The sequence below is a fragment of the Hemiscyllium ocellatum genome, chromosome 21 (assembly GCF_020745735.1).
Source record: "Hemiscyllium ocellatum isolate sHemOce1 chromosome 21, sHemOce1.pat.X.cur, whole genome shotgun sequence".
Taxonomy (NCBI): Eukaryota; Metazoa; Chordata; class Chondrichthyes; order Orectolobiformes; family Hemiscylliidae; genus Hemiscyllium; species Hemiscyllium ocellatum.
Genome location: NC_083421.1, coordinates 26,472,468 through 26,493,845, shown reverse-complemented (window position 1 = coordinate 26,493,845; position 21,378 = coordinate 26,472,468). Strand labels below are relative to the sequence as shown.

At 42.9% G+C, this 21,378-nt stretch overlaps 1 protein-coding gene across 1 annotated transcript in view; it reads right to left on the bottom strand.

Moving 5' to 3' along the window:
* The window catches only part of LOC132825643 (uncharacterized), an 86,314-nt gene that overhangs the window by 27,902 nt on the left and 37,034 nt on the right, over positions 1–21,378 (bottom strand). Inside the window, exons 2-4 of the mRNA XM_060841015.1 lie at positions 20,688–20,874; positions 19,672–19,903; positions 4,527–4,621 (exon numbers count right to left, since the gene is read on the bottom strand). Coding sequence (XP_060696998.1) covers positions 4,527–4,621; positions 19,672–19,903; positions 20,688–20,874 — 514 coding nt within the window. The remainder of the gene's footprint in view (positions 1–4,526; positions 4,622–19,671; positions 19,904–20,687; positions 20,875–21,378) is intronic.

Genomic DNA, 21,378 nt, shown 5'->3' with positions numbered 1-21,378 from the left:
AGCCAAGATGACTGACCTTCAACAAGCACGACCATCTTGCTTTTGTGCCAGGTATGGGGAGTATTTTATCCCCAGTGACTTATTCAACTGTTTAATTGATTTGACAGTCTCTTTTTATTATTCATTCAAGTGTGAAGCCATCACCAGCTGGGCCAGCACTTATTGCACATTTCTAACTGCCCAGAGAGGAAACCACATTGCTGTGGGTCGGCAGTCACATGTAGGCCAGAACAAGTAAGGATGGCAGGTTCATTCCCTAAAGGATTTTAGTGAGCCAGATGGGTTTTCCCAACAATTGGCAAAGGTCATCATTAGACTCATAATTCCAGACTTTTTTTATTGAGTTCAAATTCAACCATCTGCCTGGCAGGATTTAAAGCAGGTGCCCACTAGGGTCTATGGATTAATAGTCTAGCAATAATACTACCAGGCCATCACCTCCCTCTGTTCTATGGGCATTGAGGGGTTTATGACATTATCACTTAAGGGAGTGAAGGGCTACTAGTGATTGGCCATAGGACTGAACTGTATTACTTTAGTTATTCTTTTGAGTTGTCAATATTGACACAATGCCTCTGTGTCCAAGTGCCTTCCTGCCTAATGAGGAGCTGGGCCACCTCCAAGATGGAGGTCTCAGGGTTAAGACTCACACTTCCCAATACTCATCTCAGGCATGAAATCCAGGCTGAGATGTAGAATAACAGAATCCTTTGATAGCAGGGCATTAAGTCCACTGAGTCCATAACGAACATCCAAAGAGCAACCTACCCAGACCCATTCCTGAAACCTTGCATTTCCCATGACTAACCCCACCTAGCTTGCAAATCACTGGACACTATGAGCAATTTAGCATGGCCAATCCACCTAAACTGCACAAACTCCATACAGACAGACACCCAAGACTGGAATCAAACCAAGGTCCCTGGCGCTGTGAGGCAGCAGTGCTGCCCACCAAGTCACCGTGATGCTCATGGTCTCATTAAATGGTTACAAAAAATTTGAAGGAGCCATATGACCAACTCCTGCCATTATATTCCAGCCTATGAACTTTGACCATGATCTGTCAAACTTCACTACTGCTCAACTCCCTCAGGTTCATCTATTATTGTATAACAATCCTTCCACATGCATGGAAAAGGAAAGAAAATATTTACCACAACATATCACCAACCATCAGCATTGGACTGCATTGTTACAATTATATTTACACATTCCAGATACAGAGCCTGTACTCTGCTTTCAGGATCCAGACTTCATTTTAACTCCAAATGAGATCTGCTTTGCCTGATTCTGAACTCAATGATGAATGGAATGACAGATAAATTAATACAGATTTGGTGAGTATTAAACAAGATCAAATGGATAGACATCTGTCTTAACCGGGAAAGAGAATAATGCAAGGAGAGGAAAGAACAAAATCCAAGGCAAAAGGCAGATGGAAGACTGCAGAGATGAACCGACAAAAGGGATGATGTTAGAGGGCAGAAGGGACAAATAACCCTTCTGTTTCCCCGCCCCTCCCCCCCCCCCACCCCACTCTCTCCCAGAGCCAGTCATGTTCCTCTTGTCTTCACTTTGCACGCCTTGTCTTCACTTTGCACGCAACAAGCCTCCGCTTGCTCAGTCTATTTTCTCTGCTGTAACACATCTTCCTTTCTTGTCCCAGCAGGAGGGAGCCTGAAGGAACAATTCCCCTTGTGCCACTCTTGGTCCACTTCTAAATTGCCCTCCACACCCACTCCCCTTCCCACAGCTCCCTGTCACTCAGGCACAGAAACACAACACCTGAACTTTCACTTCCTTCTTATCCACAGTCTGCAAACAGTCTTCCAGCAGCAACGGCAAATGACGTGAACGCCTCTCAACTGAATAGACTGTTTCAGCTTCTCAGAATATGGTCTCCTTTACACGAGGGATACCAAACATGGACTGGGTGTCTGTTGTTCAATCAGCTCAAAGCTTCGGATCACTTCTTACTTTAGTTCTCTGTTAGAATTAGATATAGCTCTCATTGCCCTGTTTTCTCGCCATACCCATTGAACCCATTAGCCCTGAATTGTATCATTGGCCATGATCATATTGAATGAGGGGAGTAAGCTCAAAAGGATTGAATGGCCTACTCCTGCTCCTTATTTTTTAATGTTTCTACATCGCACTTTTAGTCTGACTTCTCTCTTTCCCAACCTCCTACACTACACCAGTGAATCTCAAAACAAGTCTAAGGAACAGCAAGTCAACTTTAAATTGGCCACTTTACGAAGTTACATACACATCACTGAGCTCAATGTCAGATCCTGAGTATTATGGGCTGCAGTGGTTGAGAAAGGCAGCTCACCACCCATTTTCTCAAGGGCAACCAGGAGCAGGCAATAAATGCTGGCCACATCACATGAGTGAATTAAGAAAAGCTGCTGGTTCTGGCATATGGCTCTCCCGCTGTTATTTGCAGTTGTTATATCTTTTGCTTCTTTACTGGTTCTATTTCTAATCCTTTTATGCCTCGCACCATGTACTTTCTAACTTAGTCACTCCGGCCTTTTATCACATCACGGACTTTTCCCTTTACAATTTATTCACCTTCACCTCACTTTCTGCCCTTCTGAACTTAAATAAAAGTCTTTCATTTTTTTTACTCATGGGACGTATGTATTGCTGGCTGGACCAGCATTTATTGCCCATCTGTGGGTGCCCATGAGAAATTGGTGTTGAGTTGCCTTGTTGAATCACCACATTCCATGTGATGAAGGTAGACTCACAATTAGGGACAGAGTTCAAGGATTTTGACCAAGCACCAGTGAAGGATTATATTTCCAAGTTAGAATTATGAGTGGCTTGGAGGGGAGCTTACAGATGGTGGGGTTCCCATGTATCTGCTGCCCTCATCCTTCTACATGGTACTGATCATGGGAGTGCAAGGTGCTATTTCAGGATCTTTGGCAAATCTTTGCTTTGGAGAAAGTGAGGACTGCAGACGCTTGAGATCAGAGTCAAAAAGTGTGGCACTGGATAAGCACAGCAGGTAAGGCAGCATCCGAGGAGTAGGAGAGTCGACGTTTCGAACATAAGCTCTTCGTCAGGAATTTTTACTTTCCCTGTTCTGATGCAAAATCAGTCATCTGACATAGTGGCCAGAATTTTACCACTCTTTGTTGATTCAGATGCAGGAAGGAATGAACAAATGGCGATGGGAGACACCAGATGGTGTGCTCAATGCCTTTTCACCAACATGTCACTTTACAGCTTGAGGAATGGTGGCAGAAGCCACTCCCAAAAGACCAATTATGGCTCTTAAGTGACCAATTTGAGCCTCTTCCCAATGCTGCGGACATCTTCTCAGTGGCAGTGGGTATCAACACTTGGGGGAGATAGCCTTTGGTTTGAGTATTCCTATAGGCCCACAAAGTTACTTTCCGAGGGCAAGAGCATCCATCATGAAATTGGTACATTCTCCCTTCAATAATCAAGCCCCAGGACCCCTCGCCACGGCATGCCTGAATCAGCCCAGTGCTTCCAACCATCCTTCAGATGCTTTGAGAGGGTGCCACCATTGCAGCAGCCTCCTCCTCCCGGTGCAGCCCAGGCAACATTGTCAGCGTTGCCACGGAGCTGCCGATTCCCTTCCACTGAGTTTGGGAAGTGGGATAGTCTTCAGTCCTTAAGTGGGGGGCAGAACGTGCGACTGGCACTTAAGTGGTTATCAGCAGTGAATGTAGCCTTAAGAGTCATAGAGACATACTGAACAGAAGCAGCCCCTTCGGTCCAACATGCCCATGCTAACCATATATCCTAAATTAATCTAGTCCCACATGCCAGCACCTGGCCCATATCCCTCTAAACCCTTCCTATTCATAAACCCATCCAGATGCCTCTTAAATGTTGCCATTGTACCAGGCTCCACCACTTCCCCTGGCAGCTCATTCCATACACACATCACCTTCTTCTCGAAAGATTTGCCCTTTCGGTCCCTTTTAAATCTTTTCCTTCTCACCATAAACCTATTCTCTCTAGTTTTGGACTCTGCCAGGCCAGGGAAAAGACCTTTTCTATTTACCCTATCCATGCCCCTCATGACATAATAAACCTCTATAAAGGTCACCCCTCAGCCTCTGACGCTCCAGGCAAAACAGCCCCAGCCCATTTAATCTCTCCCTATAGCTCCAACCCTGGCAAAACCCTTGTAAATCTTTTCTGAACCCTTTCAAGTTTGACAACATCTTTCCTATAGGAGGGGGACCAGAATTGCATATTGTATTCCAAACGTGGCCTAACCAATCCTGCACAGACGTAACATGACCTCCCAACTCCTAAACTCAATGCACTGACCAATAAAGTCCCCTGCCACAGCAGGCAGTCCTGCTTTTCATGGTAGTAGAATTCCTGTTGTGTCTTGAGCTATTGTATACATCAAGACTGCTTCTCCTCCAGAAATTATGCTGTCTCATCGGCTCAGTGTTTTCTGAAACGACCTCCAACTACTATTCCTTAACAGGTCCCAGCTGATGGAAATGGGACCTTCAATGACTCACCATATTTGGAGCCTCCTCCATTTCCAGGATCTGCTTGCGTCCTATGTCCAATTCACAGATCCGTCCGAGTGCAAAGGCAACACTCGTTCCGCAGCCTAGAGTAAAAAATAAGAAAGGATTAAGTCCTCATTAGCAATAATGGGCTGAATTTTAATAAACACTTGTTGAGCATCAATTTTGGGGAGTTTCATGGAGGGTTTCTCTCTGGGAGCTCTTGTGAGTTTTCTCACATAATTCTCTGCAGCACACCCCATTACATACGCACTCTGTCCCTGAGATACACCACCCAGGCTATTGTGCATATTCTATACATTAGATTAGATTCCCTACAGTGTGGAAACTGGCCCGTCGGCCCAACAAGTCCACACTGACCCTCCAAAGAATAACCCACCTGGTCCCATTTCCCTCTGACTAATGCACCTAACGCTATGGGCAATTTAGCATGGCCAAGTCACCTGACCTGCACATCTTTGGACTGTGGGAGGAAACCTGAGTGCCCGGAGGAAACCCACGCAGACACGGGGAGAATGTGCAAACTCCACACAGACAGTCCGCCCAAGGCTGGAATCGAACCTGAGGCCCTGGTGCTGTGAGGCAGCAGTGCTAGCCACCGTGCCGCCACTTCCTAATGTTGGGACCACCATATTCAAAGTCAAGCACTGACAAGCCGGGATCAAGCTCCCCTCTCATTCTTTTCAACGCCAGTGAATGTAGTCCTAACCGATCCAGTATCTCTTCACTAGTACAACCAAGTGAGCAGAATTCAAGAAACAAGCATAAACCTGTCCTCGAGAATCCTGCAATGAATCTTTTGAAATGACCACAGTACTCCCAAAGCTACTGTGCCACTCAGGCTTGGTGGGGGCAAAGTAAGGAGAGTGGAAATGCTTTTAGAATATCTGCTGTACGTCCCTGAAGAAGTCAAACATACCGCCTACACCAGAGATATATGGCTTAGTAACAACCCACATGGAGGAGGGGTGTTTCACAGGATACAGAGTAAATTGACAGACTTCATCAGGACGGTGAAATTGAGGCATGGATAAAGTCACTTCATCTGACAAAACAGCAGCACTCTGAAATATTGTGATTTTAAATAAACCTGTTGTACTATAACTGGGTGTCACGTGATTTCTGACTTTGTCCTGGATATAACAGAGTCTAGAAATCATGCCTTGGACCCATAGCCATCTCAGAACCCTCTGAATCAGAGTGCAAGCCATCCCTGATCTAGGCAGACTGCTTAAGAAAAAGCAACCTTTCTCCTTTGTTTCTCCAAAGATGCCATTTCATGTGACCTTCCCACTTCACATGTGGACTTGTTGGACTGTTTCCTACGCTGGCTCATTCTTTCATTCTTAGTAACACGGAGCACCTTACATTCTCACCTTCCTACGTTCTCCCTAAAGCTGACAAGCTTGTGTAAGACCCAATCCCAATTCCATCTCATCAACACATTTGGATTTATGTTGATTTCATTCCAACATGTTAATATCCTTGCAGGTCTGGGCAACAGCCTTTTTTTATAAAATGCCTTAATAAGAATAAAATACAAACAGATAATCAGAATGTTCATTAAATGATAACTAATTCCTGTTCAGAGTACAAGCTGATGGTAGGGATAAGGGAGACTTCTCACAAAAGGTTCACATGCCCTAACAAGTTGAGTGTACCTTTTAAACCAGACAATAAATTAATCATCAATGGTTGGGTCACTTTGACCTCTGTTGCACATAAATATATCTAATATCACTTCCTGCCCAATATCTTTGAAAGATTTTGTGTTCTATTTCTGGTTGAGGAACTGACAGAGGAATGTACCTTCAAGTTGAATATATTTTCCATTGCATTGTTGGTCCAAAGATTGACAATTCATTGTGACTGCAGTGTAAATAACAACTTCCAGAAAAGTACACAAGTCTGCATTTTTACAGCACAACTACATGACAAGGTAAATGATTAATTGTGAATAACTCATCGTTCTTCAACATTCTGCTTAATACCAACAGTAAGACGTGTTTTCCCCGCTCACTCCTTCTGTTGAGTATTGACTGAGTCAGAAAAGTATCAGTGATTACAAATCCTCTGCTTTTATATTCATTCTCAGTGAACAGGTAGGGTGCATACAATGACCACCTCTGATGTATCCACTTACGAGACTTTTAATGTTTTGTATCAGAGTGCCATAAGGGGAGGTTAAAAATCACACAACACCAGGTTATAGTCAAACAGGTTTATTTGGAAGCACTAGCTTTTGGAGCTAAATTCAAAGAATATAGTGCTCTCAAGCAATCTCACTACAAGGTCAGTCGAAAAAACCTGATTGGATTGGAATTACAGCAGCAACCTCATTTTATGAAGTGCCTTTATGGAAGAAAATATCCCGAAGCACTTGGCAGCAAAGTTATGAAACACAATTTGAAACCAAGCCACATTAAATGATACTAAGGCAGCAGACCAAGAGCATGGTAAAAGAGGTGTATCTTAATGAAGGCAGAGATTATGTAAAAGAATTTCAAAACTCAAAGCCTCAGTAGCCAAGACCATCAATAATATTGTAGCTAAAACTGACCACGTTTAAGAGGCTGGAAGACCAAAGGTTCAGGTATCTCAGAGGGTTGTGCAGCTGAAAAGGATTACTGAGAAGTGAGGGGTAAGGCCATTAGGAGTTTGAAAACAAGGATGACAATTTTCAAATCGGGAAGTTGCTTAACTGGGAGGCAATACAGGTCAGCAAGGAGAAGGTGGGAGGTGAATGGTTGATTGGGGGTAACACTCTCACTTTTGGAGAACTGAGTTCATACCACATCTCAGGAAGGAATTCGCAATTGCTAAGCAATGCACCGTCATCTTCTAGGAGAGACATGAAACTGTCAAGCCTATCTGCTCTTTGTGGGATCATTAAGATACTCTATGACAATACATAATGAAATTCAGCATTTATGTTGTCCGGGACATCTTATATCACTAAAAATACAGGTTAATTAGTTATTGATCTTATTGTTTTTCCTTTGCCTTAGCGACTACTGTTCTCCAAATGTCAGACGTTGTACAGAATAATTTGCGAAGCTTTCATTAAGTGACATCCTAGGAACAAAAGAAGGCCATTCAGCCCCTCAATTACCATGTCTGCTCTGTGGCCTCACTCCATATACCTGTCTTTTGCCCATATCTTTTGATACCTTCAATTAACAAAAATGTATCAAATCTCAGATTTCAAATTAATAACCAACTCAGCAATGACTGCCACTTCTGGAAGAGAGCTTGTGGAAGACACCAACGACCCCTTGTTGGAAGGCGTGCTTCCCAATATCACATAATTTGAAAAAGTCACATGGGAAAAAAGAACCTATAAGGGGAGTTCATGGGAAGTTTGCGATATTTTCTTAAGGAACAGAAGATGCGATCAGATGAAGATAAAGGAGCAGGGGTAGGTCTTTAGCTTCTTGAGCCTTTTAATGGCCAATCTAACTGTACCACAAATCCACATCCCTGCCTACTCCCAATAACCTTTCATCCTCTTGCTAACCAATTATCTACCCACTTTTACCTACAAAATATTCATAGACTCGGCTTCCACCTCCTTTGGTTGAACATAATTTCAAATACTTCTGACGCTCTGAGAAAGAAAGTGCCTCAACTCTGTTTTAATTGGGCGACCCCGTATAGGAAGGATACTATTAAGCTAAAAAGAATTCAGAAGAGATTTAGAGACATAGACTTATAAAGATGTACAGCATAGAAACAGACCCTTCAGTCCAACTCTTCCATGCCGACCAGCTATCCTCACTTAATCTACTCCCATTTGCCAGCCCTTGGCCCATATCCCTCTAAACTCTTCCAATTTATTATTTGGATGTTGCCAGGTATGAAAGCTTTGAATTATAAAGAAAGGCAGGATAGGTGGGGACGTTTTTCATTGGAGTATAAGAAGCTGAGGCGTGACCCTATAAAAGTTTATGAAATCATGAGGGGTATAGATAGTGTTAATAGTAAGTGTCTTTTCCCTAAGACAAGGGGACATATTTTTAAGGTGAGAGGAAAGAGGTTTAAAAAGACATGAGGGTCAATTTTTTTTAACACAGATGGTGGGTTGCATGTAGAATTAACTTGCTGCAGAAGTGGTAGATGTGGGCACAGTTACAATGTTTAAAAGACACTTAGATAAGTACATGAAAAGGAAACGCTTGAAGTGGTAAGGGTCAGGAGCAGACAGATGGGACTGGTTTAAATTGGGATTATATTCGGCATGGACTAGTTTGACTGAAGGGTCTGTTTCTGTGCTGTATGACTCTATGACTCTAAATCGTCTCTTACTCTAATGGATTCAAGCCTATTCTGACAAAACTTTCCTCAAGCAGCTATGTTGGAGCAGTGATTACTTTTTTTATAAGCTGTTGCATTACTTTGGAAGGTTGGAAAAAAAATCAAAAAAGCTGCTGCATTAGTACATGAATAGGAAGGGTTTAGAGGGATAGGGATCAAATGTTGACAAATGGGACTAGATTAATTTAGGATATCTAGTCGACCTGGATGAGTTGGACCTAAAGGGCTGTTTCCAAGCTATATGGAAACAGCTCTATGACTCCAATTGCAGCCGTTAGTTTAGCACTCATTATCTACACTGCTTCCAATACATTTACATCCTTCCTTACAATTAGGGGACAAATACACTGCACTGTACTCCAGATATGCAGTACTCCAGTGCTCTGTATAACCAAGGTATTATCTCTCTACTTTTATATTCAATTATCTTCATAATAAATGAAAGCGTTCTATTACTTGCTGGTACAAGCACCAATTTTGCTGATATCACAAAGATATGTACAAAAGGAAGTTGTGAAGAGGATATAAGGAGGCTGAAAAGGGGATTATATTTATACTGAGTGAGTGAACAAAGTTCTGGCAATTAGAGTACAATGGGGAAAATGTGAAGTTGTGCATTTTGACAGGAATAAGAAAAAATAAGTATATTATCAAAACAGTGAGCAAATGCAGAGTTCTGAGATGCAAAGGGGTTTACAAAAGGCTAACATGCAGGTGTCGCAAGTAATTAAGAAAGTTCACTGAATGTTTTTACTTATAGTGACAGAGAGGGAGTGTGGAAGTAAGGAGGCTATGCTTCAAACAAACAGAACATTGATTAGACCAAATCTGGAGTTCAGTATTGTGTATAATACTGGACAACTTTTTAAGGATGGATGTAAATGTGCTGAAAGAAGTCAAAGGAGGTTTTCTCGATTAATGCCTTTAATGGGTGGGCTTTTTAAGAGAGAAGATTGAACAGGCTGGATTTGTACTCACTGGTGTTTACAAGAGTATGATGTTATTGAATAGGAACACACAAGGTCCTAAGAGGTCTTGACAGGATCAGTGTGGAAAGAGAGTGGTGGTTCAGGTGTTAGCACTTCTGCCTCACAGCATCAGGAACCCAGGTTCGATTTCACCCTAGGGTGACTGTCTGTGTGGTGTTTGCACATTCTCCCCGTATCTGCGTAGGTTTCCTCCTGGTAGTCTGGTTTCCACCGACAGTCCAAAGATGTGGAGGTTAGGTGGATTGGCCATGCTAAATTACCCATACTGTGGAGGCTAGATGGAAATGCCAGGGCGGGGTGGATCTAGGTCTGGGTGGATTGCTCTTCAGAAGTCGGTGTTGACTTGATAGGCTGAATGGCCTGCTTCCACACTGTCAGGATTCTATGATAAACATCCCCTGTTGAGCGAGCACTGAGCGCTATTTGTTACTGTTGAAAAATAAGGGGTCACCTACATACGAGAGATAAAGAAGAAATTCGTAAAGACAGTGTTGTGTGTCCTTGGTGTGCTCTTCTCCAAAAGGTAGTGGAAACAGAGCATTTGGATAATTTTAAGGCAGAACCAGACTAGCCGGGGAGGGGTGGGAGATATCAAGGTTGAGTTGGAATATGGGTTATTCAGATCCACCATCACCTTATCGAATGGCTTTGTATCCTCAAGGAGCCAACTGGCCTGCTCCTGTTCCTAATACTGCCATAAAACTAGATCGAAGCTAGTCTGTATATTAACTGCATTTAGCTGCCTCGGGTCTGTGTGTCTTCACACCCTTCCCTAACAGAAATCTGTCAATTTTCCTGTGTCATATATAACCCTAGGAGAAACTGAGGACTGCAGATGCTGGAGATCAGAGCTGAAAATGTGTTGCTGGAAAAGCGCAGCAGGTCAGGCAGCTTCCAAGGAGCAGGAGAATCGATATTTCAGGCATGAGCCCTTCTTCAGGAATGAGGAAAATGTGGCAAGCAGGCTAAGATAACAGATGGGGAGGAGGGACTTGGGGGAGAGGCGTTGGAAATGCGATAGGTGGAAAGAGTTTAAGGTGAGGGTGATACGCTGGAGTGGGGATGGGGGCGGAGAGGTCAGGAAGAAGATTGCAAGTTAGGAAGGTGGTGTTGAGTTTGAGGGTTGGGACTGAGACAAGGTGGGGGGAGGGGAAATGAGGAAACTGGAGAAATCTGAGTTCATCCCTTGTGGTTGGAGGGTTCCTAGACGGAAGATGAGGCGCTCTTCCTCCAGGCATCGTCATTTCCGCCACCTCCAAACAGACCCCACCACCAGGGATATATTTCCCTCCCCTCCCCTATCAGCGTTCCAAAAAGACCACTCCCTCCGTGACTCCCTCGTCAGGTCCACACCCCCCACTAACCCAATCTCCACTCCTGACACCTTCCCCTGCAACCGCAAGAAATGCAAAATTTGCGCCCACACCTCCCGCCTTACTTCCCTCCAAGGACCCAAGGGATCCTTCCATATCTGCCACAAATTCACCTGCACCTCCACACACATCATTTACTGCATCCGCTGCACCCGACATAGCCTCCTCTATATTGGGGAGACAGGCCGCCTACTTGCGGAATGTTTCAGAGAACACCTCTGGGACACCCGGACCAACCAACCCAACCACCCCGTGGCTCAACACTTCAACTCCCCCTCCCACTCCACCAAGGACATGAAGGTCCTTGGACTCTTCCATCGCCAGACCATAGCAACACGACGGCTGGAGGAAGAGCGCCTCATCTTCTACCTAGGAACCCTCCAACCACAAGGGATGTACTCAGATTTCTCCAGTTTCCTCATTTTCCCTCCCCCCACCTTGTCTCAGTCCCAACCCTTGAACTCAACACCACCTTCCTAACCCGCAATCTTCTTCCTGACCTCTCCACCCCCACTCCCACTCCAGCCTATCACCCTCACCTTGATCTCCTTCGACCTATCGCATTTCCAACACTCCTCCCCCAAGTCCCTCCTCTCTACCTCTTATCTTAGCCTGCTTGGCACACTTTCCTCATTCCTGAAGAAGGGCTTATGCCCGAAACGTCAATTCTCCTGCTCCTTGGATGCTGCCTGACCTCCTGCGCTTTTCCAGCAAAACATTTTCAGCTCATATATAACCCTAACAAGGAAAGCCAAAATAAGAAAGAAAAACAGAACTATGGATGTTGGAAATCTGAAACCAAAACAGAAGTTGCTGGCGAAACTCAGAAGTATCCGTGGAGAGAGAAAAACAGAGTCAACATTTTGAGTCCAGTGACCCTTCTTCAGAAAGTTCTGAAGCAATTTCTGCTTTTGTTAAGAATGAAAGAACCATTCAGTCCAGGAACACTATATTGAAAAATTGGAAGCTGTGCACAAGGTAGCTCTGATGGTTAAAGCCATCTGTTTCATCTCCCCAGCTGATCTCTTTCTGTGTATGCTGAAAATGTGTTGCTGGAAAAGCGCAGCAGGTCAGGCAGCATTCAAGCATAAGCCCGAAACATCGAATTTCCTGTTCCTTGGATGCTGCCTGACCAGCCACGCTTTTCCGACACCACATTTTCAGCTCTGATCTCCAGCATCTGCAGTCCTCACTTTCTCCTCTTTCTGTGTATGTCTCCCATAACATCTGAGAGACTATGTTAAGGTTGTGAATCGACAATACAGCATGTACTCCTGCACAAGACACAAATTACTCTTTGCATTGGCAATAGCCATCTCTGTGGCATTACCATAGAAGCATAAACAAACCATGCCACAACATTATGATCTTTGTGACCCAGATTGGAGTATTTCAATCTTACATCCAGCTGGGTCAGAATGATAACCAAGGAATTTCCTTCAACATTCTATGGATTGGACCATTTCAATCAGCTTGGCCACAGCAATGCCAAGCTATTATTTGTTCCCAAGCAAATCATCATGTGGACAATGGAAACTCTAAGAATGTTGCTAGATTTATGTTGCAGTCTTGGCAACTGACTCTTCAATTGACTGGTGTTTAGCCTCAAGCTTTCAATCAGTATGGCCTTCACCCAAGAGCGTCATGACCCCAAGAGAGCTTCTCATATTCTTGGTGTTAACTTCCAGTGTTAGTCTTTGATTTAAAAACCCTTTGTTCAATGACATATGTAATTCCAAGGACAATAATTCAAGCAAGGTAGCTGTCTACTCTGCACCTCTGCTCCTGTAACTCTGAAGCCAGTCTCAGAATAAAATGCATTGAGGTTTAAGTAGAGTGGGATTACTGGGCAAAGAATGAAGGAATAGCTATATTTATTTCAATCACAATGACCGATGTCAGGATAGATGATTCACAGCTCTTATACAATAAAGGGAGATATGGCATTCCTGCTCAGTTCAAGGCATTATAACAAAGTCTCAAAACAAAAAGGAATGCAAAGGACCTCAGATCCAAATTAAGATAGTGCATTTCTTAACTCTATCGAAGTGAGCTACTTAAACTCAGGAGAAAACAACTCATAGGTAATTAGGCAAAGAAGAACAACCTATCAGAGAAGGGAATTTCCATCAGAAATTCCACAAAGCAAATGTTGAGACAATATCCTGATTTAGGGCTTTGTCTTGTCTGAAATTTCAGTCAGTAGCTTCAAGGGTATTCAAGAGCTAATGAGAGAGGACAAGGCAATAAAGCAGCTATATGGTGAATAATAGTCACTGTGTCATGAGAAGGAGCAGAATGTGCAAGGCAAAAAAATTAATGAGCTCTTTAGCAAAATGCATCTGACATTTATAACAAGATGGATGAATTGATAGTACACATCTAAACAAAATATATGATAGGTGTTACATATACATGGTTGCAAGGTGACCAAGTCTCTCCCATTTCAGGAAGATAGGAAGAAAAGAGGAGCTCCATTAATAAAGAGTGAGATTGTTACAATAGTGACAAATCATTCTGATTCAGAAGGTCATTAAATCATTTGGATAGAGATATCTGAGGAGATTTAACTATCAAAGGTATATTTCACAGAAAAAGAGAAACTCCTCACATTAATGGAACACTCCTGTCTTCCCGATCAAGTTAAGGATAGTATTAAATTGAACGCAAAAGCGAACAGTGTTGCAATGACCAGTAGTAGCCACTACATTAAAAAACATTTAAGAACACTGAAAGAAAGAAAAATGTAGAAATTGGGAAACTGCACAAAAATCAAAACACGTTCCGAAGCAGTTTTTCCCTTGCATTTAGCAGGAAAAACGCAAGAAAACCAAATTTCAAATCATCGTAACAATTTAAACTGCAGGAGAGAACGGAGCTCATTTGTTTGCTCGATGTAACATATTTATGCGCTCTAATTTTTAATTACCCAGGAGATGGAAAAGATGATTTTAGAATCTACATGGTTGGAGACAAGAGATAGGAAGGGAGCGGAGACCTTGGTGGATATTTATTACAGACCTCCAAATGGTGGGGAGGGCATAGAAGAGAGATTGCAGAAGCTGCCGTCAATACCAGACAGTCGACATGGCTTCATCAAGGGTAGGTCATGACTGACAAATAAGTTCTTTGACGAGGTGATATAGGCAGTGGATGAGGGAAATTAGAAATGTTTGGGATTGATGGGTCCTTGTCAACATGGATTAGAAGTTGCCAAAAGATGGGAAACAGAGAGTAGATATAAATGAGCATTTTTCAGGCTGGAGATCAGCAGAGTGAATAAGCGATAGTAGAGGTGCAGTGAATTTGGATTTCCAAAAAAGGTTATTGCACAATATAAGAACACATTATAGTGGTTAATAACTGAGTGTATATATGGACATAGTACTGATTAACTAATAGAAAACAGTTAGTGGAAATAAGTGGATGATTATCAAGTTGATCAACTGTAACTGGTGTGGTGCCACAGGGATCAGTGCTGGCTCCTCAACTATTGAGATCGTTATTAGTGATTTGGATGCCTTTGATGTATTGTAGCCAGGGATGCTGAGCTGAGGAGGCCTCCAGTGAATAACTCACTTCCTGACTGCCCAGAGTCTGTCCACCAGCTGCAAGGTACAGTTAGGACTGTGATAGAATACCCTCCACTTGCCTTTATGTAAATGTTATGGATACACATTCCTAGAATCAAAGCTCATCTGCAAAACATCAACTTTCCAATTCCTCATGTAGGGAAAGCTTGCAATTGTAAAAAGAATTTTGTAGCTTTGTGATAGTTGTGCATTAGACACATTTTTTCCTCGCAGTTTCTGTTAACACCACTGAAATCAAAACAGGCTCTTGCACACTACAGCTACATGCTGATAGGGCCTGGAGTGTACAGTTCAGTCTCCTTACTTCAGAAAGAATGTACTGGTACTGGAGGGGGAGCAGCGGAGGTTCACTAAGTTGATTCCAGAGTTGAAAGGTTGGCTTATAAGGAGAGATTGAATAGACTGGGACGAAAGTTATTAGAATTTAGAAGAGTGAAGGAGATCTTCTAGAAACATTTAAAATTGTGAAAGGAATAGATAAATTAGAAGCAGGGAGGCTGTTTCCTCTCTGAAACTAGAACTAGAGGGCATAGCCTCAAAATCAGGGGGAGCAGATTTAGGACGGAGTTGAGGAGGAACGTCCTCACCCAAAGGGTTGTAAATCTGTGGAATTCCCTGCCCGGTGAAGCAGTTGAGGCTACCTCTTTGAATGTTTTTAAGGCAAAGATAGATTTTTGAACAGTAAAGAAATTAAGGGTTATAGGAATGGATGGGTAAATGGAGTTGAGTGAATAAAAAGATCAGCTTATTCAATGGCGGAGTAGTCTCGAAGGGCCAGATGGCCTACACCTGCTCCTACTTATGTTCCTATTAATGGCGACAAACCCCAGAGGTAGTCTTAACACCCAATGTTACTTAAGCACCCTCGCCACATTACTGCCAGCTCCCTAACCATTCTCCCCAACCACCAGAACACAATTACTCCAAAGATTTATAGTCAAGCCTGTGTGTTCAGTTTGGATCAGACATTTCCTAAATGATTACTTTGTAAGAGAATGTTATTCCTGCTGACCTAGCTATTTTGTTTAAATCCTTCAGAAAAGTAGCAAACCCCATTTTAAAATTCAAACTCTAAAATTTATACCGATGCACAGATATATAAATCAAACACCTTTCATCAGAGTATAAATTAAGGCAAGTGTCAACCATTGGATGATGACTTGTGCACATATTCAGAAATGTTTATTGACAGTGGTAATATGTTGCAGAATCAAGACCTACATATTTTAATATCTTACTTTGTAAAGATTAACCTCTAGTCCTTTCCTTCACTAACTGGCAGTCAGTAGGCTAGTAAATAATATTGGAGAGCTTAAATTGTGAATCCATGGGCTGAAATGGGTAAAAACATGGGGTGGGGACTTGGGTTGGGTAGAAGGTTAAACTACAAAAAGTTTTGTTTTGACCGTCAGCTTATGAACCGGCACTGTTTGGAAACCTGCAAAATTACCCACCTCAAATACCGGAAGGTTATTGTATTATTGCATTCTCTGCGACATCCAAATAGTCAGTTGTGGGTGTGAGTGAGAAGGCTCTCTACTGTTAAGTTTAAATTAAGGCAAAGTTGTGTTATTATTCAACTGATTCATGCTTAAAATAATAAAGCATAATGGTGATGTGTATACCACCCCCCCTGTCTCCCGCATTAGTTTTCTGTTACTTAGTGTGTGCTTTTACATTGATTATGTGGACCTCTTGATCAACTGGAACACTCCTGATCCCAGAGGTGTCAGTTCATAGAAAGTCTGCTTTTGACAAATTTGTTTCCTACCTAAACTCACGTCACACCTCACAATTTTAAACTTTAGGCGACCTGATCCAAAAAAAATGAGTTGCGGATTTTAAAATGAGAATCATGTTAAAAGAACAGCATTCGGACATTAACACTTGCTGGTCAGATTTCCAAAACCATGGGGAAACCAGCACTTTCCACAAGGTGAGGTGAGGAAGGTTCATACTTAACCCATGAACCCTGGGGCCTGAGTGAAAAGCCTCGGTGATTAGGGATTCCTCATCCCCACAGCACTCCTGAGGTCATCAAGCTGTCCTGCCTCCTCCAACCTTGATCTCAACACAAACACAAGCAGCTCCAGGGCTGTGCAATGCCCCACCAAATACCAAGGGCAGTTTTCCTCTGATTGCCATTTGCTGCGCACCACTTTAGGGAGAATTCTGCTCAATATGAGGACATCTATAAAGAAAATCTATGTGAACAAAATGAAGTATTTCCTGTTTATAATGTTCAAGATGTTGGGGGCTTCTTTCCATTTATTATAGACATAAAAATCAGTACTCAAAAGGAATAAAGGAACTTTTTACAATCAAACAGGAAATTACAGGAGTCCAGATGAGAGAATAAGGAATACATGATTAATTTACTACCTCAATTTCCTTTCCCCTCGATGATTTTCTGAAAGTATTTTTCCTTCCATATTCATCAAATATAATGCACTATATGAAGAAATACTTTGTGTTGGAGACAGTTCTGTTGACTGCCAGCAATGAAAACAGGCCATAATTGGTATTTATGTTGTAATTTGCCACAGCGACAACAACTTTTATCATATTCTATCAAATCAAGCTGAGATGGTTAAAATAGAACTTACACTATTGTAGTTGTTCACTTAACAATCCATTTAACAATTTGGTTATTCAACAAGCTATATTTTAATAAAGTGCTCATTGGGTCCCTTTCCAAAGTAAATAAAGCACATGGAAGCTCACAAGATATACCTGGTGGGCTAAAATAAATCCAAACATAGGAGTTACAGTTTTATTCAAGTGTAAGCATTGATTGAAATGACCTAGATGCAGGTAAAGGTCTTGAAGAACAAAGGTTTTGTTTTCATGTGTATTCTGAGTTATTTAGAGAAAGACAGACCTCACGCCACCCCAAGGTGGATAACAGTCAATGAAGTACTTTAAAAGTGCAATCACTGTTAAATATAGCAGGAGGGAGTGAGACTGCAGATGCTGGAGATCAGAGTCGAAGGGTTTGGTACTGGCAAAGTACAGCCGGTCAGACAGCATCCGAGGAGCAGGAGAATCAACATTTCAAGAAAAGCCTTTCATCAGGAAATGAAGCCTTTTCAACTGTTGAATATATCAGAGCTGAAAAATGCGTTGCTGGAAAAGCGCAGCAGGTCAGGCAGCATCCAAGAAGCAGGAGAATCGACGTTTCGGGCATAAGCCCTTCTTCAGCCCTTGGATGCTGCCTGACCTGCTGCGCTTTTCCAGCAACAGATTTTTCAGCTCTGCTCTCCAGCATCTGCAGTCCTCACTTCCTCCCTGTTGAATATATTAGTCAATTTATACACAGGAAACTCCTGAACACAACAATGTGACAGTGACCTGATATTGGCCCAGATTTTCCAATTACTGTCAGAAGAGATAGCTACTTCCCTATTGGAGTCCGGTCTGTCCCAAATGCACCCATCAGTGGAAATTAGAAAATATCTACTCACTGCAGTAGAGACATTACGGGGAAAGACACATTTGTATAGCATTTGCTATACAAATGTATAGTAAATTTTAGGCATGGGTAAGATGCCATTTGGGTGGGCGGAACTGCCAGGTTGTTTAGTGGATAGGGTGGGATGTGGAAGAGAGGTGAGGATGGCACATGGTTGAGGTGGCAAGTTATCAGGTGGGCGAGTGAAAACATCACTGATGGGTGAGCTAATAGAATGGTCAGTCATTGGGAGGAATGGTAGGTTCAGAGTGAGAGTATCAGGTGCTTAGGATAGAGTGGCAGGGTCGAGGGTTGAGCAGGGGACCAGTGATGAGTGAGGCTTCAACTTAATGGTTACCTAGGAAATTCTGTACCATAATGATACTATGAGATCAATTGATGGATAAAATTTACATGGGGCAGCACAGTGGTTAGCACTGCTGCCTCACAGCGCCAGGGACCTGAATTCAATTCCAGCCTTGGACAACTGTTTGTGTGGAGTTTGCACATTCTTCCAATATCTGCATGGGTTTCCTCCTGGTGCTCCGGGTTCCTCCCACAATCCAAAGATGTGCAGGTTAGGTGAATTGGCCATGCTAAATTGCCCATAGAGCTAGGTGCATTAGTCAGGGGTAAATATAGGGAATGGTTCTGGGTGGCTTACTCTTCGGAGGGTCGGTGAGGACTTGTTGGGCCAAAGGGCCTGTTTCCGCACTGTAGGGAAGCTAATCTAATCTGATTACCAAACGGTACCTTAGATACTTTCAGTATAATGCCAGAGGATATCTCGCAACTACTTCAGATTGCAGACAGGGGCTTAGTTAAACATCCCTCCCAAAGATCATCTCACTGACACTGCAGCACTCCCACAGTACTGGGCTGAGGGGTCAGCTCAGATTAGTGGCTCAAACTTCAGATGAATTTGAACCCACAACTTTCAATCTTGAGTTTCCAGGAGCTGAGCCACAATCGATCCTTCAAAAAAAACATACACCAGAACCCAAAAAATTACTTCCACTTCTATTCATTCCATTTGAATCTCTCCTCCATATGTCCTCGGTTTTCTGCTCTTCACATGAATGAAGTGAAAGCAGGCCTCACAGGTACATCAGTCAATGCCAATGCCATTCAGGTTACAGATATTGAAGAGCTGCTTGTGTGAATTACTTTCTGATTTGGAAGTGGATACAGGGAACTGCTGTCTATTTCAATCTTTTCATATTGTCCAATATTTACAATATATACACAGGCCATTTGGCCCAACAGACCTGTGCTAACAGATGACCTGTGACTTCCTGCACCCCATTACAGACACTTAAAAAGTAACTTTGCTAACTGAGCGAATATCTGTGTACTGGTGTGTTCTTGACTCATGTCAAGAGTTGGACTGTGGAACAGAGGAATGCTGCTTACCTGCCTCGTCCACGCCCAGAGCCGCGATTAGCTTGCGGAGCATGTGCTGGGAGTTCGGTTGCTGCAAGAGCTTCCTGCAGCCAGACTCACAGATAGCAATCCTCGCCAAGACCAGGGCAGCATTGCTGGCTGTCCACTCATTTATACTGTCCAGCAGAGCAGTTACATTGACCAGTACCGCCTCAAGGCGAGTGTCATTCAGGAGCCATTGTCGGCCTTCATTGGTCTCAACCTGAAGCATAAAAACAAAACCCACAAATGAAAGCATTTTAAATCCTTTTGTTTCTCTTTTGAGATTATTGATGTCAGATAAATGGTAGAGAATCAGACCATTCAGCCTCAATTGTCCAAGTCAGTGTTAATATCCCTTCTCCCATTACCCCTCATCTGAATCTCCCATATCCTAAATTTCTATTCCCTTCACCGCATCTGCTAGTCTAATTTCCCCTTCAATGCATCTGTACTATTCACCTCAACCATTACCTGAGTAGCAGCTTCACATTAATGCCATACCTCGGGGAAAGAATTTCCAATTAGATCTCTCATGACTATATTCTATTAATGGCCTCTAGTCTTGCTCTTCTCTTTAAGGGGAAATGGTCTGTTTGCAATCATCCTTCAAAATCTTTCACAACTTGAAAGTTAAGTTTAAAGTTATTCCAAAGTTAACCCTCACCCTTTCTACATGTTCACCCGCTCCCCACAACCCGAGAAGAGATCCATGCTGTCCTTGAGATAAGCATCCAACCAGATATTTCCCAACCTCGCTAAAACCCACCCATCCAATCTGTTCCATCACACGACTTCACTCCCGACCTACCTTGTCCACTATTGAAATGTTCATTCTTCTTTCGACTCGAATATTCCAATGCCCTCTAAGGAACAGGAAACGTCGAATTTCCTGTTCCTTGGATGCTGCCTGACCTGCTGCGCTTTAACCAGCAACACATTTTCAGCTCTGGTGACCCAGAGGCTGGACATCCTATCCAACAGCTACCATTGATGTGTGATCTTACCATGGTGCAGAGTGTCCCAGCAGCATTCATCACTGCTTCCGCATCTGTCCACATTAACATGGAATTCAGGTTGCCAAGGAGATTATCAGATTCTAGCAGCTGAGCCTGTGCCAATGTCACCAAACACTGAGCACCAACCTCGTTTTCCGAAATTGTGCCCAGTATGTATGCCACATTACTGCAGAGACTGCAAATTAGAACAGAGTAAATGATTATAGAGTCATAGAAATGTACAGCACAAAAACAGATCCTTCAGAGCAACTTGTCCATGCCGACTAGATATCCTAAATTAATCTGGTCCCATTTGTCAGTACTTGTTCTATATCCCTCTAAACCCGTCCTATTCATATACCCATACACTTGCCTTTTAAATGTTGCAATTGTACCAGCCTCCACCTCTTCCTCTAGCAGCTCATTCCATACAAGCATCACCCCGCATGAAAACTTTGCCCCTGAGGTCCCGTTTATATCTTTCCCCTCTGATCCTAAACCTATACCTTATAGTTTTGCACTCCCCCACCTCAGGAAAAGACTTGGTCTATTTACCCTATCCATGCCCCACATGATTTTATAAACCTCTATAAGATCACTCCTCAGCCTCCGACGCTCCAGGAAAAACAACCCCAGCCTATTCAGCGTCTTCCTATAACTCAAACCCTCCAACCCTGGCAACATCCTTATAAATCTTTTC